The following is a 27,247-nucleotide window of genomic DNA, read 5'->3' on the forward strand; positions in this document are numbered from 1 at the left end:
GGCCGATATCAGATCAGGTGCGGGTGGATCATTAGTGTAAAGAGACGCATAATAATCACGAAACTCCTGAAGTTTAGCCAGTTCTGCTATAGCCCACGACCCATTCCCCCTCCGTATTTTTGCAATATGAGCCTTGGCCGCCCGCGTTCTCAAGCGACGTGCTAGGACACTTCCCACCTTGTCCCCACCATCGTAATAGCGCTGCCGTAATGCGAGTAGCGCATGTTCAGCCTTGTTTGTTCTGTGCACCCGGAGCTGGCCCCTAAATACAGCCAGTCGCCTTTTATGTACTGCCAAGGGGCGCTCCTGATCCATCCTCTCGAGCATCTTAATTTCTCGCGTGATCTTATTTTCGTACAGCCGAGCTTCCCGTGTCCTAGCAATGGCCAATGATGTAAGGGTACCGCGTATCGTAGCTTTGAAAGCGTCCCATAAGACTGGAAGGGAGGTCTCCGATGAGTCATTATTTTCAAAATATGCGGAGATAGCCGCCTGAAGCTCTTCCCTGTCTATCGGATCTCTAAGGACATAGGCCGGGAACCTCCATCTATTAGGCCGCATTGGGCGGAAGAAATGCTCATGTAGTAGTAACTCTACGTGTGCGTGATCAGAGATCGCAATACTGGAATGGGACGCCGAAAGAGTGTCCTTGATCAGAAAGTGAGACACAAAGATAAAATCAATGCGAGAGTATGAGCAATGGGCATGGGAGTAGTAGGTGTAGTCTCGCAGTTCAGGGGAGTGATAGCGCCAGGCATCGACCGGGTTTAGAGCAGTGAGGGATTTTTTCACTGCTGCGGACATAGCCCCCACCCAATGGAAGGCGCCCCCACAGCGATCTAAATCCGCATCCCATACCAAGTTGAAGTCCCCTCCGACTATGGGGTCCGAGGTTACCCGCTCAAGGCGTTCCCTAAAGATCCTGCGAAAGAAAGCGTCCTGGCCCTGATTGGGTGCATATATATTACAAAGAGTAAGCGTACGGCACCCTCTCCTTATCTCCACCCTCAGAAATCTGCCCTCAGTGTCCCGAACCACTTTGGTGCCTCCCTGTATGATACCTGCCCTGCATAGAATAGCTACACCCGCTGTCTTAGTGGCTGCTGAGGACCAGAACTGTTGGGGGAAACGTGGGTGAGACATACGTGTTACGTCAGCCGTAAGGAGGTGGGTCTCTTGCAAGTAGATTATATCAGGATTCTGCAGTAGTAAATACCGCCATACTTGGCGTCTCTTGTTGGGAGAATTGAGCCCCCTCACATTAACCCCTTCCATGCCCATGACGGAACGGTTCCGTCATGAGCATCGGTTGCGCTGTGCTCATGACGGAACCGTTCCGTCATGGGCCCGCCCGCGCTCGAACCCTTCAGCACCGCGGGGGAATTCCCGCAGCGCTGAAGGGGTTAAGGGAAATAATCTTCCAACAAGGTGTTGTGGCCATACTCACATATCGTCAGATACAGCTGTCACCTTGCTATTTTTCCACATGTCAGCGTTCTCCCCCCGCCGAGAGGGTGTATAGGGAAGGGAAAGAGAGGGAAAGGGGTGGGAACTGGGAGAATAACTAAAATACTGCAATGGCCAACATGGCCAACAGAGCCTATTCCAGTCAAGGGAGGAGCCAGGCGCAACGGCACAAGCTGTCCCGGAGATGTCACTCTCCCAGAAATAGGAGTGAGGGCCGGTCATCTCGCAGATCATGAAGCCTGGTCACCGGTGGGCATCTCCGGGCCGCCGCCCCAGTGTTGTAGACAAGGTGCCCGATAGTGTGACGTCAGGGGCACAGTAAAGGAGAGCAGAACAACCACAGGTCGACCGGTCTGGTCATGTCCCTAGTCAGGAGACAGATGGTAGACAACTCGCCCAACATTAAGGCGGCTCAAGTGGAGGCGGATGCCTGTGATCCGGTGGGCGACGGGCCTCCCTCAAGAGATTTTATATGCCGTATGATGTCCTGCTTATCCCGCGATGATCTGCTACCATCAGGAGAAGAAGGGTGTCTGGGGCGGCGCACCGTGGACCATTGTGGTTGTGACGGGACTCGGAGCTTGGCGGGCCGGCGTGCAGGGCTGGTTGGCGGGGTGTCTGGGATTTGAAGCAATTGAGCCGCCTCTCTATAGGATCGCAGCACGCGGCGTTTAGACTCCCATTGGAACATGAGGGCAAAGGGGTGACCCCATTGATAGCGGATGTTAAGTTCCCGCAGCTTGTCAGTAATGGGTCGGAAATCCCTCCTGCGTCGAAGAGTCGTGGGGGCCAAGTCCTGGAATAACTGGATGGGCGCGCCTCTGCACAATATCTCAGGCTTATCCCTGGTTGCCTTAAGAATGGCTTCTTTTTCAACGAAAAAGTGAACCCGTGTCAGAATATCCAGGATGAGACCAGGTCTTCCAGGCGGTCCCGAGACTCTATGCGCACGGTCCAGTATTGGTGGCGAGACGTCGTCGTCTCCTCTGATGTCGTGAAGCAGGTCCGCCACGAACGACATTATGTCTGCACCTTCCGCCCCAATTGGTACGCCTCGTATGCGTAGGTTGTTCCGGCGCCCCCTATTTTCCAAATCTTCCTGTTTGATCTGCAGTTCAACATGCTGTTCTTCCAATGTTGCGAGCCGCTGCCACAGTTGCTCCTGGTCCTCAGTGCGAGCGTCTAGGGTCTTCTCCAGGTCATCTACTCGCCCCCCCAGCTCCGCCACGTCTCTCCAAAGGTCCTTAACACAAGCTTGCACGTCCTTGCGCAGAGACCCGATTTCTGACTTGAGCTCCTGCATAAACAAAGCCATGAAGGATTGTGTGACCGGCTCTGAGGGGCCCCCAGCTCCCGCTGATGCAGCAACCGTCTGGGCCGAGCCTGGCTTACTCCACAGATCTATAACCGTGGCGTCCTTGGTGGCCGCCTGGTGTTCCTTCCCTGTCCTGGAGCGTGTCATGGTCTCTGGGCGCTGATAATTGGTCCAATACTGTGCTGGAGAAGCTGTCGCCCCGTCGCCGATCACCCACTTGTCCAGGCACCGGGGGAGCCCCAACTATCAAACCAGAAGTCCAGAGAACTATACTCCAGAGGACCCGCGAAGGCCAGTACCGTGGGTATAGGGCGCGGCCACCAAAGAGCCCCGCAGCCAAAGGGAGGGCGACACAGGTCCCCATCCACCAAGCAACTCAAAGTCTCCAGGCCTCTGACAGATTCCCCAGAGAGCCCTCCATCGTGACCACCCCCCCCCCCCCCGGGTCGACCCGTTGCTCCGGCCCCGTCACTCGAGGGAGATGCAGGATAGACAGACCAGCGCCGGAAAGGCCACAGACTCACGTGTAAGTGTTCAGGGGTCCAGCATTAGGGAGATGTGGTGCTGAGGCAGGTTGGGACAGTGAAAGGGCACAGGTTGACTGACACCCCGTGACGACCCCGAGGTTCAGCCCTGTTCTAGGGAGGTGTCGGCAACAGTGGGTGGCAAGATGACCGCTTCTGCGAGGGTACTGTCAGGTGTCCATATGCATCACACTCTCACAGAAGTCCATCCGACAAGAACACTCCAATGTAGCACGAAGGCTGGACAGAGTACCACCACGTGAAGCCAAAAGTCCCAGCACCCTGCAGGGGCGACGTTGACTGGTTGCAAGTGTCGAACCCCAGGTTATCACGTGGTGAAGGGAGGCCCCCTGGAGAGTGTAGATCGTGGAGGGGGTGCGCGTCTCACCAGCTACTCTCCGAGGCCCCTGATTGATCCCAAGTGGTCAGTGTCCCTGATCCAGCCCAGCTGCAGCCAATGGCATTCCGACACTCCGCTGCGCTGGGCCCAGAGCCCGCTACCGCGTCAGGAAGTAGCTCAAGCGCCCAACCGTGCTTTGATGTGTCTCACCAGGGCATCAGAGGTGACAACCAGGCCGCCAGAGGCAGCAGGGGCCAAAAACGTTTAGCCCCGCACCCCAGCCGAGGTGCAGGCCAGAAGGGTCAGGTGCCAAGGTGCGCTTTCCGCTGTGCCCCTGGGGGAGGGTCAAAGGTTCCGATGGCTCAGCAGCGGTCCGGGGTTGTGTGCGAGCTTAAGCCCACTCAGCTTGGAGGCAGGATGGTAGCGAGGAGTCGGTGATGGCAGGTGGGCTAGTGCTTGTCTGCGGGGGCCATCTACCAAACCTCCCAAAAGCAGTGGAGTGCTGGATAGGAGAACCCGGGGACTGCAGGATGCCGCTGCCCGGGAACAAACCAGGCCACTTCAGGGTCAGAGTCTAGGGTGTCAGCGGCGGAGTATTAGTGGCGAAGCGAGGTGCCCCCTGGCAAGGTACGCCCCAAACAGCAATGTTAGAACGCCCCAAGCCCAGTACCTCTGCAGCTCAGCCTGTCAACCTGGCATTGTTGGTCTCCAGACAGGGATCGCGGACCAGGGCCAGGGCTCGCTCCGGGCGCCTCAGGTTGAAGATCTCAAAATGGTGGTCGCGGTCTCCCCCGCCTCCGCAGCCCGTTCCCCTCTGCCGTCCAGCCGGTCTGAGCAGGAGGATCGGGGCGTCGATACGGTCGGTCTGCTACACCGCCCCACAGTCCTCCGCTGCCTCTTTACCGGTGGCCCCTTTTCTCCGGAGCGCGCTGGGTCCGGACGCGCAAAATGGCGGGCACGCTCTCCCTGGTCGGGGCCTCTCCTCCGTCACAGCATTCACCGCTGTCGCTCAGTTCCGGGTTCCCAGGCCTCCAAATAGCTGCCTGCTCTCCTCCGCTTGGTGTTCACCCCCAGATGGGGTGTCCCCGTGACCGTTGTGCCGCTTTTAGATGCTGATTTAACCGCCGGCGGCCCGGAGCTCCGATGGCGTGTGTCTCACGCCATCAGCAGCGAGACCACGCCCCTCTGTGGATGTTATTTTTGTGTCAAAACTATGGTTGAGCACTATACCTACAAAGTAACTTTGAAGCCAAAGAAGAATACTTTTCTAGGAAAATGTGGAGGCTTCCAACTTCCCAGGTACAAAGACTCTTTTCTCCTTCATTAAGCGAATCACAATATCTCTAGTGGGCCTCAGACCATGCAACGAATCAAGAGACCCCAAGTCAGTGACAATAACCACAACCAACAAAGAGTTCAAATATGTCCCCTCGACAGCCATCAACATCTCTCTGCATGCAGAATTGCCTAAAGTTCTAAACCAATCACTGATCGCCCACTGCTCAAGAAAGCCTTTCTAGACCCAAAAGACCCTAACAAACACTTTCTCATCTTATCGATTAAGTGGAATTTTGATAGTTGTGGCAAAAGTAGTCATTTCAAACTACAGTCACATTACTTTCCACATTCTCCTGGATACTAACCAGTCGATTCAGGCTAAGTCCCAGACTCAGTGCAATAATAATCAAAGTATACTGAGATCTACTAGTAGTAGCAAACTTAGATGCTATCATGGGTCAAAAAGTAATATGAACAATTGTCATCTGTGTATTACAGCCGTAAGGTTCTTGATTACTAGATTAGACTTAAAGGGCCCGATTCACAGAACTAACTTAAGACAAAATCCTAAACTTACTACCATTTTGGTATTCACAGAAGGCACTTACTCATTTTGGTATTTACAGAAGGCACTTACTCATTTCGGTATTCACAGAAGTTAGGAGTCCTAACTTTAGGACTCCTAAATGCCTTCTGTGAATACCGAAAGTCTTAAAATTAGCATTTTTCTCAGTTTAGTAGTAGTATAGTTAGGACTCCTAACTTTAGGACTCCTAAATGCCTTCTGTGAATACCGAAAGTCTTAAAATTAGGATTTTTCTCAATTGTGTAGTCCTAAGTTTAGGACTCCTAACTTTAGGACTCCTAAATGCCTTCTGTGAATACCGAAAGCCTTAAAATTAGGATTTTTCTCAGTTTAGGAGTCCTAAGGTTAGGACTCCTAACTTTACAACTACTAAACTGAGAAAAATCCTAATTTTGAGGCTTTCGGTATTCACAGAAGGCATTTAGGAGTCCTAAACTTAGGACTACTAAATTGAGAAAAATACTAATTTTAAGACTTTCGGTATTCACAGAAGGCATTTAGAAGTCCTAAAGTTAGGAGTCCTAACTATACTACTACTAAACTGAGAAAAATCCTAATTTTAAGACTTTCGGTATTCACAGAAGGCATTTAGGAGTCCTAAAGTCAGGAGTCCTAAATTTAGGACTACTAAATTGAGAAAAATCCTAATTTTAAGACTTTCGGTATTCAAAGAAGGCATTTAGGAGTCCTAAAGTTAGGAGTCCTAACTATACTACTACTAAACTGAGAAAAATCCTAATTTTAAGACTTTCGGTATTCACAGAAGGCATTTAGGAGTCCTAAAGTTAGGAGTCCTAAATTTAGGACTACTAAATTGAGAAAAATCCTAATTTTAAGACTTTCGGTATTCACAGAAGGCATTTTGGAGTCCTAAAGTTAGGAGTCCTAACTATAAATACTACTAACCTGAGAAAAATCCTAATTTTAAGACTTTCGGTATTCACAGAAGGCATTTAGGAGTCCTAAAGTTAGGAGTCCTAAACTTAGGAGTACTAAATTGAGAAAAATCCTAATTTTAAGACTTTCGGTATTCACAGAAGGCATTTTGGAGTCCTAAAGTTAGGAGTCCTAACTATACTACTACTAAACTGAGAAAAATCCTAATTTTAAGACTTTCGGTATTCACAGAAGGCATTTAGGAGTCCTAAAGTTAGGACTCCTAACTTCTGTGAATACCGAAATGAGTAAGTGCCTTCTGTGAATACCAAAATGAGTAAGTGCCTTCTGTGAATACCAAAATGGTAGTAAGTGTAGGATTTTGTCTTAAGTTAGTTCTGTGAATCGGGCCCAAAGGCTCTAAAATGAAATCCTCGTCCTAGAACCTCTGTATATCCTTATGAAGATAAGCCAATAAGCCCATTACCATGTTAGGCAAACACTGCCATCAAGTGTAGGGTGAGAAACCTAGGGGTCGCGTGGAAAGTACACCATGACTTCAACACCCAGGTAGTGAAATTCCCTATCTACTAGTTAAAGCGCTTCCAAAAAATGACTGTTTACATCTGCAGAGAATTACCTCAGGGAAGTAGACCTCCTTGCCAAGTTGCACCTTGACTATAGCAAGCCCACAAAACCAGCCTGTCAGATTACCAACTAAAAAGGCTTCAAATGTTTACAGAATATGGCAATATCCTCCACTGACATACTGTGAAGGTAGATTTTAATTTATAACACATTGTCTCACCTACAAAAGCCTTGCTGGATCTGCCCCATATACTTCCTGAACAAAATCCAGAACTACCATTCCTCATGCTCAGTCTGAACTGTACGTTAACTATCTCATGGTTCTAAGAGACAGATGTATTGTTATTTGAGATGCCAGCTTTTAGAACAGCTTTCATCTGGACATAAACAATGCCCTCAGACAATTCCGGCCCAAACTTAAACCCATAATTTATTTTTCGATATACACCTTGTACTTCACAATACGTGCTGCTAGAAGCTCATTCACTAGCAAATCCTGAGCTGCAGGAGTAAAATGGTTAGAGAGATACATACTTATTAAACATATATGTCTATAGACATGTATAATAGTCTCCTCCTAATTTGTCATTCTATGTATGTTCACTATTCATGATATGACTATCTGCACACTTCTTCTATGCTAGAGCATGGATGGATGACTTCAGCCATGCTCTGATCTGTTGCCAAGTAGCCCCCAATGCGGCTTCTGGAACACCTTGCAGCAACTACATTGGCAATAGGTACTAAACAATTACATACATGTAAGCTTGCTTTTGAAGTTTTACTCTTAGTTCTCTGGTTATGGAAAAGCATGATCCACAGGTCGCTTAGCACTGTCTACATGATGACACACCAAATGGTGATGGCACCCCTGACTACCATCAAGGCTAAAATTGGGGGCTCGTCAGCAACTGAACTGCTCTACTGTGGATTAATGACTGTATGCCAGGATTACTCCATGCTCTGGGTGACTGTCTGCTTTAATGAACGACCACCTTTATTGAAAAAGTAGTTAATTATGTACCTACCATCGTCAAGAGTCCTCACAAAAATATCATTCTCCTCTGACAAAGAACTTTCTCCTGCAGTTGTAGATGCAGTCACTCTCATTTTATAATCTGTGTATTTCTTTAAGTCTAGAAGAACAAAATGTAATTGGAGAAAACATGAACAATGATCTGGCTGTTACTGAAGTACCCACAACTTCTCCCTCCTAATCATTTGGGTAAGGTTATGTGGAGATACATACGTTTTCATACATTTTGAGGCAAAAACATTGACAATATTATTGACAGGCAGATGCAATAACTCCAGTGGAACAGTTTCTTCCTCATTTTGTCAGTTTCCTCTTGAGCACTCATTAGTTTCAAGCATATATGTGTCATGCAAATAGAGACTTATAAAACGTAACCCATGTGGGAGCGCAGTCGATGTAGAAAGGTATGATGCACAATTACACATATCTGTATACAAACAGTGCCTGAGTTATTGGACATTTCACCCACATACAGACTGAAAAGTTTTCGAGTAGCCAAGATCATGCAATATAAAACAAAGTGGAGACATAATAGAAACATATCTGAAACAGAAACAGACTTCTTTGAATGCACCTCACTTCAATTAACCTTTTTTAAATTGAGCACAAATGTGGGAACAGAGTGCCAAGAGGGGACGCATGTGGGTAATAATTGTGTTGGAAAACTGTTTATACAGAATGTGCCTGTGTGTAACTGAGATAATATAGCTGAATAAGTAGAACGGAGTTCTGCAGTCAACTAAAACTTACACAATACTTACAATTCCTAAATGGACCGCGGATTAATCTAACCACCATCCATTAAAGAGTCAGGATTAGTAACACTCTGCCACTATCATCAGGGCAATGCCAAAGCTCAGGTGTGGTACACAGGTGTGGGCTTATGGGCTGTGCTTCTTTCAGATGTCATGGAGCCCTTACTGCTTGAACTATTGATAAACACCTGTTTCTCAGAAGACAGGCAGTTGTCTCTTGACTGCAAACAGTGCTAATAGCCCAGAGCGTGTGCTACTCATTCTTTGACTCTTCAACTCTAATTTACCTAATTTTAATTAAATGCTTATGGATTTTATGTTTATGTGGTTATCTGGGTTGAATTTTCTATATCATGCCGTCCACTTATGGATCCTCCACTGGAAATAGACCCTTATGCAATTGCACATACACAGAATGGGTAAGACCTTTTGATGCATCTGCCTTTTTGTACCTACTCACCATATCATGTTATTTTACCATCCAACATTAAATCAGCTTTAAGTGACACTTAGAGGTTATTCTGACCAAAGTGTATGTGCTCTGACTTAGGGCCAGATGTACGACCCACCAATCACTAATTTGCAAGTCGCAAATTGCGTTGCATTGTTTACTCACAATTTGCGGTCGCAAATTGCCTGCCTTGTGCATATTAATGAGGCTGTCGCAATTTTCGACCCCATTGGGAATGGCTGGCACTCCCAGGTTTGGTGGCCTGTGGAGGTCAGCAGACAACCATGTCTGGGACTGCTTTTAAATTTAGCAGTTTTAAAAAAAAATGCAGCCCGTTTTCCTTAAAGGAAAATGGGATGCATTAAAAAAATAAAAATGACCACTGCCTGCCCTTAAAAAATATTTTTAGAGCCACTCCCTGGGGACCTCTTCTTGTTTGCGAGTGGTTTATCATCCTTCTGTGAAGGGTGGAAAACTGTGACTGTTTTGCGACTGCAAAAACAGTCATACATAGCTTCAGGAGTCACTATTAGGAAGGGACGCCCTTGGAACGCCTCTTCCTAATAGTGAGTCGCTAATCCTATTTTGCAAGTCGCAAATTGATTTGCGACTCGCAAAATAGGATTAGTACATGGGCCACACATTTTATGCGGTCGCAAACGAGTCTCAAACCCTCGAAAAACGTTAGTACAGCTGGCCCTACGTCAAAGAAATCACTGCAATGTTCAGACGTCTGTTCATGAGCAATTCATCCATCTCTGAAAAAGAACCTGGGCAATGGCATGCTGGGGATTCAGGCCAATAATATTAGGCCTTTGTAAGACACCAATGTGTACCCGTGCTTTTTCCAATGACGTTCTATGTAATAATATAAATTAAAAAAGCACTTGTATAGTGCAGAGTCCCGGTGCTAAGCAGAGTTCGGAACCTAGGCAGCTAGGAAACGATTGGGAAGCTATTGAAAAAGAAAAGTCTTTAATTTCTTTCCAAAAAAAGATATCATATCAGTCTTCTGCAGGACTACAAGGAGTTCATTCCAAAGTTTGGATGCACGATAGGCAAATGATCTGCCACTGGCTTTGCATATTATAGGGGCCTGTAACATTAGAGGTTTTTTGGATATGTCCAACCTCGATTGATGGTAAGACTTAAATCAATTCCTAATGTAAACTCGGCCTTTCTGATAAAAAGCTATGTAGACAGGGACATGTGACTTAAATTCGATGTGTTTAGATATTGATAACCAGGGCACATTTTTCAGATGAGGAGTGACTGATTGACAAATAGGAATTCTCAGAATCAGTCTAACTGTTGCATTCTGAATATTCTGGAGTCTATAAATCAAGTACAACAGGAGTCCCAGATGTGGGATATTGGCATCGTCCAGCCTTGATGTGACTACTGAATGGACAATGGTCTTCTGGATATTGTCCAAAACAAGTTGAAGTATTTTTTTTAGAGATTTAAGTTATATGAAACAGATAGATGATATTTTTGGATATGAGGAGCAAATAAAAAATTGGTGTTGAATTTGATCCCCAAATGTTTTGCTGGAGAAGAGTGCATTGATGCATTCCCTAATGCTAATTCTTTAGGCCATCATTCAATAGAGTCTGGGTAGCCCTTTGTTCCAAAAAACAGAATTTCAGTCTTGTCTGAATTTAATTGAAGACAAGTTTGTCAGACAAATAGCTGGGAGCAGCTGCTAAGTAGTCTAGTGATAATACCATTTTTCATGCTGCAGTAACTCCTAGTGCAGGATTTTTTTCACACTAAGGGCCTGATTACGAGTTTGGCTGTAAAGGAACTGCTGTCAAAATGGCGCTGGTCTGCCCATCATATTACGATGTTTGTGGTTTGCTGAACGAAAGACTGCTATAGCACTGTCGCTTTTGCCAGCCGGTCGCCAACCACCTTGATGGCAGTAGGGGTAGGACAGCTATCACCACCGTCAGAATTACGAGTTGGCTTTCTGATGAGCCGATTGTGGCGGGAAGACCACCTGTTTCGAGTCGGTGGAATTGGAGGAATTGGGATGCAAACTCACCCCTCCCGTCTTCCGCATCAATCGCTTCATCCAGGGCCCCCTTTCACAGCAGCATCTTGCACCCGAAGAAAACAACCCTGTTGGCGCCGGAATCCAGGTATGTCCATTTTCTACTATTTACCCACTTATTGTACTGGGCACTTTATGGTCCCGACTCTGGGAAAGTAGAGGTAGAATGTATTTTTTCAGGTGTTATGCATATGTATACATGTAATACTTGTGCTGTCAAAATATATACACCTGCAATGACACATATGAAAAATATTCCCCGCTGTTGAAAACACCACCGCTGGCCCAGCAGTGACATCGTAATACAGAGTGCGAGAGACCACGGCAGCGGCATTCTTCTTGGAACCGCTGCCACGGTAGTATGGCGGTAAGACCGCTGAACTCATAATCAAGCCCTAAATATTAGCATTAAGATGCTCCTTCTAGCAACATGACAACTTTCTAGACACCCTCTATGACATAAAGCCTGAATATGAGTTTGGCGGTCTTACTGCTATTCCGCTGCGGCGGCGGTCTCCCACCCGCTGTATTATGATGTCATCACTGGGCCAGTGGTGGTGTTTTCAACGGTGGGTGATATTTTTTCAAATATGTTGATGCAAGTGTGAATATTTTGACTGCACAAGTGTTAAATGTACACATATGCATGACACGTGAAAAAATACCTACTACTAGTACATTCCCTTTGCTGTAGTCTGGGCCATATGTGCCCAGTCCAGTCAATGGGTAAATAGTACAAAAGGAATTACCTGAATTTCAGCTCCAACAGGGTTGTTTTATTCTGGGTCAAGATGCTGCTGTAAAGGGGGGCCCTGGAGGAAGGGATACACAAAGAGGAAGGCAGAAATAAAAGGAAAGGGGTGAGTTTGCACCGCAATTCATTCATTTCCACCTACTCGAAGCAGGCGGTCTTCCCGCCACGGTCAGCTCATCGGAAAGCCAACTCGTATTTCTGACGGCGGTGAACTTTTCTGTACCGCCCTCTGACAGCTGCTTTTTCCCTACCGCTGTCGAGATGGTCAGTGAATGATCAGTGGTGGTGGCAGTGTTCTAGCGGCAGGGTTTCCAATGTCATTTAGAACTTTAATCTAGAAATATGGAACGGAAATTTAGCCCCTATACGGGAGCCTTATAACTTCCATTGACATTTGGACCTTCATTACAAGTAGCCTCTTAATTCTAGTGAGGCTGGCAATATCAATTACTGCTGCTGTCATAATTATAAAATCTGGGGGAATACGGTGGATCTCCTTAAGTTCACATGGAGGTTTCAGCTGCTGAAAACAGCCAAAATGTCAGTGTGAAACTTAGCTGAAATATGAGGAATGGATGGGGTAATGGATCCTGGAATGACTGATTCTTCTGGTAATTCCTTGTTTATTAGTAGACCCTCAGCGGCCAACATATAAAGTGATGGATGATCCCCTCCACTGGATTTACCAGCTCCTGTGGTATCAGTAACTCTGGGGATAGAGAAATATTGACTTATTTTGTGGGCCACTCATAAAAAGGCCCAAGTTAAGGGTTTTTTCAACAACCTCAAACCTTACCAAACCCCTAGAACAGTACCTTATTGTAGCACAGTCACCCTAATATCATATGCAACAGTTGCCACTTCTTTATCTGGGTTGGCATCTGAATGCTTTATTTTAAGCAGTGACCTAGTGAACTAGTAATACACTCTAGTTAATTCTTTTACTTTGTTTTGTTTAGATGTCATCTTGTTACATTTTGGGACACTTTGAATACAAAATGCTATGTCTAGCATCCAATACTATCTTCCTTTTAGCTTGATCTCAGCCTACCTACTAACTGATCATCCAAGTCTCCTTAAGAACGACTTTGCTTTATCTCTTTCTGCAGATAGCTGAATGAGGAGCAAAGTGAGACTAGCTATAAATTATGAAGCCTGAACTCTCTGCCCCATGCATACTGGGCTTGAGAGTTCCCCACATTTATGTTTTCATAGACAGGTAAGTTAAGACAGGTTGCAAGGAGTAATTACACAGGCTAAAATATTTAGGAAAGATGGTGCGGATCATGCTACCTCCTGCTCCCAGACCATGCCTCAAAATCTTGTATCGAGGTTGTCTGGCTTCTGTGGTGGTACTTTTGATGTCATATCTTCCAGTGAACCTGCTTCTAGCAGTTCCCTGCACCCTACCATGCAGTTAGCAGGTGTTCACGGTGGAGGATGTCCTCAAACTCACGCTGGGCAATTCTCAAGGCACTCAAAGCCATCAAGCCACGCAGAAGGAAGAATGGTTTAGCAGCAACCAGACTTCAGTCCCTATGGTCTCTGATCGCTTTGATGGTGGGCATCCTTTCAAGCCCATACCTGAACCTTTTTGTGTCCATCCCCTATAAAAAAGTACAAAGAGATTGATAAAACTTACAAAGAACAAGAGGATACTTCTCCCCTCTGGAGCCATAAATTCAGCAAGAGAACTCATACATGCTGAGAAACTGTGTGCATTGTTGATCACAGCCTGCAGTCTCAGACAGGAGACAAGGAGTGTCCTACTCGGACAGATGTGGATTCAGAAACATTGAACAACCCTCGGAAGATGTCTCCAAATGCTGACATTACCCTGCACTTGCTAGTAGACTCACCATTTAGCTGGATGGATCTCCTCATGAGATACAATGGTGCCAGGGAGTCACAAGGAGACCTAGTAATCACTTCTGCAAAAAATTTAAGTTTTATTGATTTTGATGAAGCTCAGTAAGGAGCTGTCAGTGGCCTAACACCTCCAACAGAAGGGATGGGGTAAGGCATTGCCACAACTTTATTCAGCAAAATATGGAACATGTTGTTAGCTTTGGGGGTCGCTAGTTGGCACAGGTAGGCACTTGTGACAAATAGGGACCCTTGCCTCTAGTCAGGGTAAGGGGTAGACTCCTAAAATAACCCCTGCTCACCCCCTTGGTAGCTTGGCGCAAGCAGACACGCTTATCTCAGAGGCAGTGTGTAAAGCATTTGTGAACACATACAGTAATCCAGTGAAAACACTACAGATGGACACCACACAGTTGTATATTAAAAATAAGTATTCTTTATATATATTTAACACAAGACCACAAACGACAAAAATCCACAATATTGCACTTAAAATGGTAGAATTGGCTTAGATCTTTTTAGATCTTAAAATGCGACACTTTGAGTCAATGTACCTTTAGATGCGACACGCAGGGCAACGAAAGTGTTGCAAAGATGGTGAAGTGTTGATTCCTTACTGCGCTTCCGGGGCAATGCGGCGAGCAACACCATGATGCGGTGACATTTTGGTGCAAAGAAATAAAGATGTCGTCTTCTTGATGTGACACGATTCTCCGATGTGCTAGAAGCCTCGACGCGTCAGCTGCAGCAGCAACACCCTTGTTCCGTGATGCGATGACAGCGGTTTTGGTGGAGACACTCTTCTCCGACAATGCGAGGTGCTTCCGCTCAATGCGAGAGCTACAGAGGCGACACCCTTGTTCAGTGATGCGACGACAGCGTCTCCGACGGCGGCACGCTTCTCCGTGGATGCGAGGCGCTTCTGCGGTGCAATGCGACAGCTACAGCGGAGACACCCTTGTTCCGTGATGTGACGGCAACGGCTGCGACGGCGACACACTTCTTCTTCGTTGCGAGATGCTTCTCATGATGCGGTGCAATGCGACAGCTACAGTGGCGACGTCTTCGATGCGACGGCAGCGGCTGCGACGGCGACACGCTTCTTCGTTGCGAGACGCTTCCAGCTCCTTTTGACACGCAGTCCCTCAGAAGGCCCAAAACAACTGCACGCACTTCCAAAGAACTCTTGGGGAGCTGGTGGTTGAAGTCTGTTGTCCCTGAGACTTCAGCAGGAGGCAAGCTCTTCTCTCAAGCCCTTGGAGATCTTTTACAAGTTGAAATAAAGCACCCAAAGTTCCTTTCTCCTTTTTTTGACAGTCAGGCAACCACTGCAGGCCAATCCCTCAGGTTCAGGGATAGTCTCTCCCCAGTCTCTCTGGTTCCACTCCTCAGCAAAGGTTTCTTCTTGTTCCCAAAGTGATCTAAAGTTCTTGGGTTTGGGTCCCAATATTTATACCCAGTTTCTCTTTGTTCTCTGAAGGCAGAGAGGCCTTTGCCTAGTCCAAACCAGTTCTGGTCAGTCCTGGAGCACTTTGTTGACATGACTCCTTCTTTCCTTTCACAGTGCAGGGCAGAGACATGAGACGCACCACAGGAGGTAGAGCCTGCATTGTGGAGGGAAGGCACAGCCCTATTTAGATCCCAGGTGCAACTCCCCCCTCCCATCTAGATGCAGATCTCTCTATTTACCACTGGGCTGACTCACCCTGTCTACTGGAATCCCCCAGCCCTGTCACTCAAACTCCAGACAAGGAATACACAGCCTAGAAGAGGCAGGTTTGAATGGTGAGACAAGAAAATACCTACTTTCTAAAAGTGGTATTTTCAAACACAGAATGTTAAAACCAACTTCATTAAAAGATGTATTTTATCATTCTGAGTTTAGGCATACTAAATTCGAACTTCTACCATGTTCCCTGAGTCAGTTAGGATTATAGGATGTAATAATCAAACTGCCCTTTCTGGCCTATGGAGAACAGGTAGTCTTGCAATAGTTAATAACGAAAATGGCTGTAATGCACTATTAGAACATGCCACACACACACCAGGGCATGTCCTACCTTATACTTACAATGCACCCTACTTTTGGGCCTTCCATAGGGGTGTCTGATATGAAGAAAAGGGAAGGTTTAGGGACTGTCAAGTGGGTGCACTTGCCCAGTCAGCATGACAGTACCAGACTGCATACAGGCTCCGCAATGGCAGGCCTAGACACACTTTTACAGGCTGCTTCTGTGGGTGGCACAACCAGTGCTGCAAGCCCACCAGCAGTATTTGGATTACCAGCCCTGGGCACTCCTGGTGCACTGTACTAGGGTCTGACAGGTAAACCTAACCAACCAATCATGGAATCACTAATTCATACATCAATTTACAATAGGGAGCACTTGCACTGTGGCACTGGACAGCAGTGGCACAGTGCCAAAAGCATCTAACACCAGCAAAAACACATGAGGCAACAGCAAAAATGGAAGGGAGACCCACCGCTAAGGTGCCAGATCTAACACATGTACTCCCTCACTTCACCAATTCAATTTCAGAACTGCCTGAACAGGGCTTTGTCAGCTTCCCTGTGCAAGAGTTTGATAAGCCACAGTGATACATTTCACTGTCAGATCTATCAGCCCATCAAGCCTCAGAGAGTGAAACTAGCAAAAGGTTGGACACTGATGATGATGAGGATGCAGATAATACAATACAACCTTGTGACATTTCGCATAATTATCTGGATTCAGATTCACAGAAGCCTTAAGAAGTCTCCTAAGTCTCCTAAGTCTCTCATCTGGGACTACTAAAGGCACAATTTATTCCACTTAGTGACAAAATTGCTCATCCATTCTAGGTCAGCCACAATATATGCTCTTCTTTTGAAGTTAGGAATGGGGAGCCCTCTTTAAGCTCAATTCATTAACTTATCACGTCCCCCCATGAACAGATACAAAGACAGAGTCACTTTTCCAGGGGCAGCCTCTACAAAAATTCAGGACTCAGTAAAAAGAAATCACTAAGACCATCTCATCAATGGCTGAGAGGCACAAAGAAGTTGAGTGACACATAAGGGTAGCAGTTGTGAAATTCTCACAAGTTTCACAGCAAGTACAGGGCATAAGAAATGTGTGGGCTACATGCAGTGTTAACTTATTTAAGAATGCCTTCCCTGACATGAGCAAATGGGACTGGGATCACCAGATCCAACATGCCCACAAGTGTTCACTGACTGCTAAACAGACAATACATGTACAAACAAATATACAAATACAGTCAAGAGTGATCCTCATTTACATTGGAGAAGTCTTATTCAGGCAGCTATTTATTTATGCATATTATTTGTAGAGCACAGCATTTATCCCTGAAGGGATATCACGATGCTAGAACATCTGCTACCTTGCAACCTGCTTCACAATCAGTTATAAGGGAAATAGTCAGTTCTTCAATCTCTTCCAGATCCCGATATGGTCCAAGGTCTGACAAAGTTCAACAGGCAATGAATTCCAGTGCACGGCAGGAACATGTGTGAAAGAGAGTCCGCCCAATCTCTGTTTTTTTAATGTGTTTAACATTGCCCAACACCACTTTAGCTGAGCGAAGAGCTCGTATAGGCTTATAGAAAGCCACTCGACTTCGCAGAATAGCCGGTTCAGTGCTATATAGTGCTTTGTGGATATGGCATGGCAGCTTGAATTTAGCTGTCTTATGAACAGGCAGCCAATGAAGTAAATTTAAGCAGAGAGAAGCTGAGCTATTTTTGACGCTGTAACAAATGAGTCTGGATGCTGAATTCTGAATGGACTGCAGACTATAAAATTATAAATCAGCCTTTTCCAAATATTGGTATTACCATAATCCAGCTTGCTTATAATCAGTGCCTGGATTACTCTCCTTTGCCATTCCACTGGAATCCAGCAAAATATCCAATGCAAAAGTCTAAGGAGGCCAAAGCATTTGCCACAAGTGGCATTTACATGGTCCTGCATGTAAAGAGAATCACATATTTTTCATCTTGTCTGATTTTTGATATGTAACAGTGGAAGGAAGATACAGCGTGAAACAACTTATTCAAGCGGCTGGTGCTCAAGTATATCTTCAGGAGCAGATGAAAGTAAAGGGCCTGAAAGATAGTCGGATTCACTTTTTACTTCTGTCGCAATTACTTAAGAATATGTGGATGGACTCTGTGACTTGTGATTCAGCACTGAATACTTCTTCCCTGTATTATGACATTAAGACATGTAACTAACGTTTTTTTTGTTTTCAGGCGATGGTGGTAGGCTCATAGGGTCATTGTTTTAGGAAATATCAGCCAGAATAACGAGAAATGGCTGCTGTTGGAGTACTCAATGGCAGCTTAAGAAAACAGCTATATCGAGCTGATTTTCCCCAGTAGATGGGGCTACTTCCCAGTGCCCTGGGAGGGGGTTGGGGCTTAGGAGGAGGGGGAAGCGGTGAAGTGCTTGGTGGTAGGTGGGAAGGTGTATGGGAAAGAACATAAAAAAGTGATGAAAGTGAAATACCCTAAACTTATGTAGCACCCAGACAAATTCTCTTGTTGTGCCCCCAAAGGCAACCTCATGGCTACAAAATTTAACATGGAAAATTAGAGGTTGAAATTATCCCAGCAAAATAAGGCTGTCTAGAGATGAATGTAGGGCTTTCAAGACGGATGTAATCTGCTTATAAGAAAAACACATAAGTTTCAATGATGAAGTTTAATATAGCAGGTTGGTAATTACACTTTAGTTGATACATCTCAGAGAGTGTATATGTGAGGAGTTGCCATACTAGCCCACCATGGCAATTGGCAGATGATCAACAAGGCATCCAGTACTGAAAGAAGGTGGGCAACCGTTGAAATACAGTTTGGGATTATACTGTCTACACCACGGGTACTCATAGTACGGCCCGCGGGCCACCAGCGGCCCGGCAAGCCTTCCCTGGCGGCCCGCGGACCTTGCAGACATAGTGCCTGTGCCCTGTGCTTGTCAGCGAACACCGCCGGTTACAGCAGCACGGAGCTGTGAGGCCGGGCGATTCTTTTAAAGGCCATTTACTTGTTAATGAGGCTTTGTTGTATTTCACCTCTTCTTAGCGCCCCTGCATCTCCCCTCTGATTGAGTGGAGATGCAGGGGCGCTAAGAAGAGATGAAATACAACAAAGTCTCATTAACAAGTGAATGGTCTTTAAAAGACCTGTGAAGTACTTGGGTGCGGCGGCCGTGTGCGTTCCCTGGAAGCAGTCTCAGCGCGGGGTGAGGTGACAGAGGACAGCAGGGTGAGGTGATGGAGGGCAGCAGGGAGTGAGAGCAGGGGGTGAGGTGACAGCGGGAGGAAGACAGAGTGCGACAGAGGGAGGAAGAGGGAGGGAGAGGAGGAAGACAGGGAGAGGAGGAAGACAGGGAGAGGAGGAAGACAGAGAGAGAGAGAGAGAGGGAGAGGGAGGGAGACAGAGGGAGAACGGAGGAGGGAGACAGAGGGAGGGAGAGAGTAATAGAGAGAGGGAGGGAGACGGAGAGAGGGAGGGAGAGAGAGAGGGAGGGGGACAGAAAGAAAGGGAGACAAACAGTGAGTGAGACAGAGAGAGGGAGAGAGAGGGAGGGAGACGGAGAGGAAGGGAGGGAGAGAGGGAGAGAGGGAGACAGAGAGAGGGAGGGAGAGGCAGGGAGATAGAGGGAGGACAAAGGGAGGGAGGGAGACAGAGGGAGGGAGGGAGACAGAGGGAGGGAGACAGAGACAGAGGAAGGGAGACAGAGACAGAGGAAGGGAGACAGACAGAGGAAGGGAGACAGAGACAGAGGGAGGGATAGGGAGGGAGGGAGAGAGGAAGAGGGAGGGAGACGGAGAGAGAGAGGGAGGGGACAGAGCGAAAGGGAGACAAACAGTGAGTGAGACAGAGGGAGCGAGAGGGAGAGAGGTAGGGAGACGGAGTGAGAGGGAGACAGAGAGGGAGGGAGACAGAGAGAAAGGGAGACGAACAGTGAGTGAGACAAAGGGAGCGAGAGGGAGACACAGAATGAGTGAGACAGAGTGAGTGAGACAGAGAGGGAGGGAGACAGAGAGAAAGGGAGACAAACAGAGTGATGGAGGGAGAGAGAGATAGAGAGAGGGAGGGAGACGGAGACAGAGGGAGCGATAGGGAGGGAGGGAGACAGAGGGAGAGAGGGAGAGGGAGGGAGACGGAGAGAGGGAGGGAGACGGAGAGAGAGAGGGAGGGGACAGAGCGAAAGGGAGACAAACAGTGAGTGAGACAGAGGGAGTGAGAGAGAGAGGGAGGGAGACGGAGTGAGAGGGAGACAGAGAGGGAGGGGACAGAGCGAAAGGGAGACAAACAGTGAGTGAGACAGAGGGAGCGAGAGGGAGAGAGAGAGGGAGGGAGACGGAGACAGAGAGTGAGGGAGACATAGAGTGAGGGAGACAGAGAGTGAGGGAGACAAAGGGAGCGAGAGGGAGACACAGAATGAGTGAGACAGAGTGAGTGAGACAGAGAGGGAGGGAGACAGAGAGAAAGGGAGACAGAGAGAGTGATGGAGGGAGAGAGAGATAGAGAGAGGGAGGGAGACGGAGCGAGAGAGGGAGAGTAATAGAGAGAGGGAGAGAGAGAGGGAGGGAAACAGAGAGATAGATAGATAGATAGATAGATAGATAGATAGATAGATAGATAGATAGATAGATAGATAGATAGATAGATAGATAGATAGATAGATAGATAGATAGATAGATAGATAGATAGATAGATAGATAGATAGATAGATAGATAGATAGATAGATAGATAGATAGATAGATAGATAGATAGATAGATAGATAGATAGGTGTGCATACCGGGTTTTTTTTGCTCTAGCCCCGCCCCCTCCCCCACTGGCCTCGCCCCCACCGGTGCGGCCCTCAGCCAGAAACCACACTGTAAATTTGGCCCCCGAGAGAAAGTTTGTGAGTACCCATGGTCTACACATTGTACAACATACAGCCCTCAGATGATCTAAATATATTCAGCTGTCTGACAAATGAGCTCGTGGGCTAGGATACCCACTCACATCTATGAGGATTTTACTACTCAATGGATAAAAGTTCTTCTATCTTCCAAAAACTTTAGTTATCATTAAATTAAATTCTGGGTTAGGTTATATCTATGGTCTTATTGATGACTGGTGCGTTATAAAAGAGTTCCAGGTTATACATACTTTTCAGGTCCAGATATCAAATACTCATATACAGATTATTTCCAGGTAGAAAAGGAGCTTATTATACAATCCAAATTCTATAAGAATTCTTAAAGTTACATTTGATAAGAACACCCTTTTTATGACATGTGGGACTCACAATCTGCAGAGATGGAGCAATAGACTGACTTTCAATTGGGCTATAATGTATGATGCAGATTATTTTCATTTGAGGCAAGGATAGGTCGCCAATTTTATGTTTTACAATAAGCTGCTTCCCACACAGTTCGGGATTCCTCACATCAGAGGAGTCATGCTAAGCTACTCGATCAATAAAGAAAAAATCTCTTACATGAAAATGAAACAGCGATATCAACATTTAATCTTTAATAAAGATCTATCAGAAAGCACAATATGCCAGCAACTGATTTCTCCACAGACGGTGGTATGGATAGATTATATTAACAAATCTGCCAGCAAATCACCCAAAAATATATGGATATAGTGAGTAAATTCATAGGGATCTGACATTGAACCTGGGGAAGTCATCACACGGAATAATGTTTTCTGTATCAAAAAGTGTCAAGGTTGCTGGATGGATTATGTATTCAATGTTTTTTAGGATAAATATAAAAAAGTATATAATGAGGACGGTCAGTTTTCAGACAAACATTTTTAAATCTTAAATCTACCCAGTTAAAAACTCTCGCAAGGGAAGACTCAGCGTTCCTTAATGATTCTACCTTTGACAAAGAGATGTAAATTATTCTTGGTGATTTTCCAGGTGGTAAGGTGGGAGAAAATGGCATGCCCAAAGAATTTTAGAAACTTCTGGAGGGCACCATTATCCCATTTTTGTGGCAATCTGGCAGAACGCCTGGTTCTTGAATCCGTACAAATATAGTTTGGTTTTTGAAGAAAGATAAATATCCAAGAGCTGGATTGCATCTACCAATTTCTTCAATTAGCAGTGGTCTCAAGATATATTTGAATGTGTTGGCCACAGTAGTGCAGCTGGTTCATTATGTTGTAGTAATCCTCTTCTTTATTACCTCTCACTCCAAGATGTCTGAAAACAGTGCTGTATTAGTTTGGAGAACAATTGTTCACAAGACCTTGGTAAATAGATGATTGATGGTGGCTTCCGAACTACTCTTTATTGCATACAGCTCAATATTGTGAACATAACAATATTACATGAATTATACAAACATATTCTATTTCAGAAGATATGTTGTGGTAAAAGTAAATGCAGGAATATGGTATGCATGTATAAGGGCTTGATAGAATTTGGCCATGAATAATTTTAAGTACTTTTGTTATCTGAATCAAGAAGGCTTGCATATTTCTTTTTCTCTGTGCATGCTCAGTTATTCAGTTATTCAGCATAAATATTGCCTGTTCCATACAACTTCACAGTTGTGTTAAAGCTGCTCTCTGTAGCCTACAGGTATCGCAGAGGGTGCATAATTACTATTGATTGAGTCCAGTTTGAAGTGATTTTTTTCAAAGCAATCTAAATACAAAGCCATTCTTTTTATGGGTGAAAGTGATTAGAATCGTAAGCCTTTCATTATCGTAGGACAGCAGTCTGTACGTGTCAGCATTCACATTGCTTCAGAATCCTTCTTTGGCAGCTGCTAAAGAAAAGCTTTGCTAGGAAGGCAAGGCATAGCTGTGAAACACATGGGCCTCCCCAGATATTACAGACCGCGCTGGATCACTCGGGATGCGAGAGTCTGGGGTGTCAGGTGACACAGCGTGCTAGATTTTGACTTCCGAGGCTTATCTCGCTCTTTGTCATTTGTTGCAAGCCTGCAGCACTTTTAAGTCCTCCAGCAACCATGATTTAAAAAACAGGTTTAATAACAGACATATTATTAGAAATGAAAACATAGGCAGGCCATATATTTGTCTGGGTACTGTGTTACATGGACATGCGGGACTCGTGATCGGTGGTGCTGGAACAATTTTCAGAGTGGGGGTGCTGCCATTAGTGGTATATCACTGAAGTGGGAGGGATTGTTCAAAATCGAAGCATCATACAAAAACACAAGTGTAGCAACTGTGATATTGCCATTCAGGAGGAGAGTGGTAAGGGTGTGGTATGTAGCCAATTTTAGAGTATTGGCGAGGTAGCACACGGTCTTTTTATGTTGAAATGGCCCCTAAATTTGCATAGATATGTAGTTTTACTCGTTAAAACTATATAGTGTAAAAACGATAATGTTTGGAAATTGTTTATTAATAATTATGTATCATTTGCGCATGACCAAGTAAAGTGTCTTGATTTGTTCTGATCTTACTAACATATTTGTTTTCATCACACTTCAAAGTTACTGCAAGGTGCTTCATTTGTGCTTTCCTAATTGCTGATATAATATGAAATATGTGTATAGTTCAGGAATTGAAATGAGTTTTAGCAAACAACTGACATCCAACAGCTTTTCCATTTTTTTTCCTGTACCTCAGCAGGATTGTCAGCTGGATCACTTTTACCTATGCTTGTGATGCTATGTCTAGTAATGCTGCACATAGTGATACAAAAACGCTTTATGATACATCAAAATACTAAACGTTTACAACTTAATTCACCAAAATGCATGAAAGAATCCCACAGCATCTGGAGTTTATTCCTAGCATGATTTGAGGTTACAAGTGTTTTCAGTATGCATTAACATATTGCCCCTATAGCTGCTTACATTATGCATGTCTTAAGCCTACGTGCAAACACTTGCGTAGCACGCTGTTTTCCTAAGTTGGAGTGTGTGTTTGTGGATGTGTGACCATGCTGCATAATGCATTCCTATGAATGTATATTGTGAGGGAAAACTTTCAGCGCTATAAGTATTTTCATCTAAATGTCTTCCCTTTCTACACACAAACTAGGGAACTGGTACATTCAGGAGCATTTCTCCATGCTTTTTACATGTATGCCTTGACCATTTAAGTGTACATTAGATATGCAGATAGTTATAGGTGTTTGTTGCAAATTAATGTGCACAGTAATTCTCCTGGTGCTCACAGTTCAGGTGTGAAGTATGTTTCTAATTTACTGTTTTGACAGAGAAGTCTTCTGCATGGTTAGACCTCCCACAGTTCTGCTGGTGTTGATGTACTCTGCCCTTTCTGAGTCCTACCCTGGCTTTTTTGTTATCGTGAACGGGCCCATTCGCAATGGGACTGCGCCGTTCACTCGAAGGATCAGTGGAAGCTGCTGTAGCATCATGTCCTTGCACCACAAGCATCGCCACCCACGGCCGTGGGCCCCATCTTCTGAGGACAATGCCCGACCGACTCTTCGTACCCACAGAATCATTTCTAGTCATGCTCTACTCACTCCCACTGAACGTCTCTGCAGTAAACGGGGCACTTCGCTCTGCTTGAAAAGGTAAAAGTTCAGCAGGACCTGCTTGGAACTGCATCCAACCTGCAATCCATTGCGGTCAGCCTGAACTTTGGATTTACTCCACGGTCTAGCACAACGTAATGTAACCTTTTAGCTCTTTTGACTTCTAAACACAGTTTTTGGTTTATTCTTTAAAAATTCATAACTCTGGTTCTACTCATGGATTTTTGTAGTTTTGGTCATGTTTTAGTCATGAAAATATAATCTATATTTTTAACATTGTGTGCAGTCTTTTTGTGGTGTATTCATTGTGTTACTGTGTGTGTGGGTTGCACAAATTCTTTACACACTGCCTTTTTAGCTAGGACTGATTGCTCTGTGGCATGCTACCAGAGGGTGAGCACAAGTTATCTTATTGTTTATCTAGCTTACCTCGAAATGATTGGTGGTTCCTGCCTGGCCTGGGGGCATACCTTAGCCAACCACAAACTTCATTGCTAACACCCATCATAAAATTTCAAAGGCCTAGACCCTAAATCCCATTTAGTGTCTGGAAATAGACTGTAAGAAGGGGAGGTTGAGATCCCAAACATTGTCATTTGTCAAGCAGCCAGACTGGCTGTGTGACTTCTCACGACTTCTGCCTGTGACAAGGACTGGGAGCCAAGGCTTGCTATGCTTTCTGCTGGGTGAGGAGACGTCACCGAGGGAAACCGAGGAAAACCGAGACCACCTGCTCTGGAGCCTTGAGAACCAGCACCCGCCTGCTTGCCAAAACCAGTGTGCCCTATGAGGGAGAGGAGAGCGTTGGAGGAAGCGAGAGTCAGTTGGAAGCCCAGCCGAATGGATTTCTAGTGTGAGGTGTGAGGAGATGGCTGCTACACTGATCGGGTTGTTGCCCATGTGCGGAAAGCTATGAGCAGAGTTCTGTGCCGGGTGAGTCAAGCTTGTATGACAGCTCTTGCAGTGACCCCATATGCCATGAGGGGCCGCTGTGAACATATTTCTGGAGTACAAGTGCCTAGGCCTGTGCGGAGCCTAGCACTGATCCCATATGCTCAGAGGGGCCACCGTCATAGAGACTACCTTGAAGTGAGAGACATCAACTTGGCCGGTGGTGGTATGGCAATCCTGTATGCCAGATGGGGCTGCCACTATCAAGGATTGCTGGGGATTGGGCCATTGCCTGAGAAGTGTGAATTGCATGATCCTTGGGTCACCATCGGGGATTGTGGCCCAATGAACTGAGGAGGATGATGTGAGTGCATCACCATATCACTGGTGCATACTGATAGTCTTCCTGGGCTGGGAGAGGGAGAGAGCATTCACACTTTACAATTGTATAGGCTATGTTATGCCCTCACACAAAGGGCTGATTTATCCCCTACTGATGTCTGGAGCTTGGGCTGGGTTGAAAGGGATTGTTGCACACTTCTGAAATTTCTTTTGAAGTTCCTTCTTGAACAAACAATTTTGAGTTTAAGTACAGGGGCTCTGACCCCATGTTCTTAGACACTGCATGGAACTTGTAACCAGAGACTGCTGGCTCTACAATCTGCACATTGCCTGAGGATTGTTGTCCTGCCAGAAGGTACTCTCATTGGGACTACTTGCTTTGTTGTGCTGGTCTGCCTGTCCGTTAGGCTGCTGGAGAGACTGCCACTTTGCAGACCACCTGTATGTGCTGGCCTGCTGCCTGTTCGCTGGTTTGGTGCCCCAATAGTGTTCTTAAGAGGCTTGTTGACTTGTCTTACTGTTATGTCTCAGGGTCACAAAAGACTGTGTCATGTTCCTGCCGAGAGATCGGCATTCTGACAAGGGTCAGCTGGCCTGCTCTCTAACGACAACTCCTGTCAGGTTCCCAGCACATCCTGGGAAGCACTGAGGTACTGGTGCCTCCGTCAGTACTGGGCACCTTGGGTTGTGAAAGTAATCTGGCCACACCAGAAGAAGATTTGCTAGCACGGCCCGCTTCATGATACCTTGGGACTACGAAGACTGCGACCTTAGCACTGCCGGATCACCAGCACTGGGGAAGGTCCTGGAAGGGCCAGCTTCACCCGTGGGCAGGGCCAACCCTGCACGCTGGCACCGATTGCTCTGATTTGAGAGGCAGGATCGCAGAATCACATTGGTGGGAGCCCTGTATTGAAGGCCAGCATTGTAGGAGACTTGCCCGGCCCGTTGCCTCATTCGAGGTACTTGCTGGGGGAGATATGGATGAGGGCAGGCCCGACAGCTGGCAGCTTGCCTCAGCCCATGACTGTGTATGTGCGGACAGCTGCATCCCACCACTCAGCATGCTAGGGGTATCCAGTGAGGTCTCCCCAATGACATCTGTCTTGTGGGCTTAGTAGCAGTACCACACCAGGCCAGGTTCTCTCTGGACAGAAAACAAGCATCCTGGGACCGGTTTTGGGGTATCACCCCAGTCCTAAGATGCTTGTTTCCGGTCCAGGAAGGACCTGGTTTGGCAGTTCAGGCTGGACTGTTCCTATGGGGAGCAGGGTCAAGACTGATCTGCATACGGCTGGGTCCAAACTGCAGGGCGTGCTGAGCAACAAAACAATGGATTATACCCAAATCAGTGATCGAGGGAGAATGTTTGAATGGTTCAGCATTCCGTCCATCATTTGTGTGCTTTTTGCATTGTCACCCTAAGTGTGCCAGGTATGCCCAGACGTGGGTCCTGGCTCACTGTGCCACTGGATTTAAGCTAACCTGGCTGATGAGGGATGATACCCTGAAAGCGGTTCCGAGATGCTTTTTCTGGTCCAGGGAAGACCTGACCTAGCAGTTCAGGCTGGACTGTTTCCATGGGGAGCAGGGTAAAGGCTGATTTGAATATGGCTAG

At 46.2% G+C, this 27,247-nt stretch overlaps 1 protein-coding gene across 1 annotated transcript in view; it reads right to left on the bottom strand.

Annotated features, from left to right (window-relative positions):
- PTPRQ (protein tyrosine phosphatase receptor type Q) overlaps nt 1-27,247 on the bottom strand; it is a 1,724,016-nt gene that overhangs the window by 884,261 nt on the left and 812,508 nt on the right. The window contains exon 31 of the mRNA XM_085652983.1: nt 8,003-8,110. Coding sequence (XP_085509109.1) covers nt 8,003-8,110 — 108 coding nt within the window. The remainder of the gene's footprint in view (nt 1-8,002; nt 8,111-27,247) is intronic.

The sequence above is a fragment of the Triturus cristatus genome, chromosome 4_1 (assembly GCF_964204655.1).
Source record: "Triturus cristatus chromosome 4_1, aTriCri1.1, whole genome shotgun sequence".
Lineage (NCBI taxonomy): Eukaryota > Metazoa > Chordata > Amphibia > Caudata > Salamandridae > Triturus > Triturus cristatus.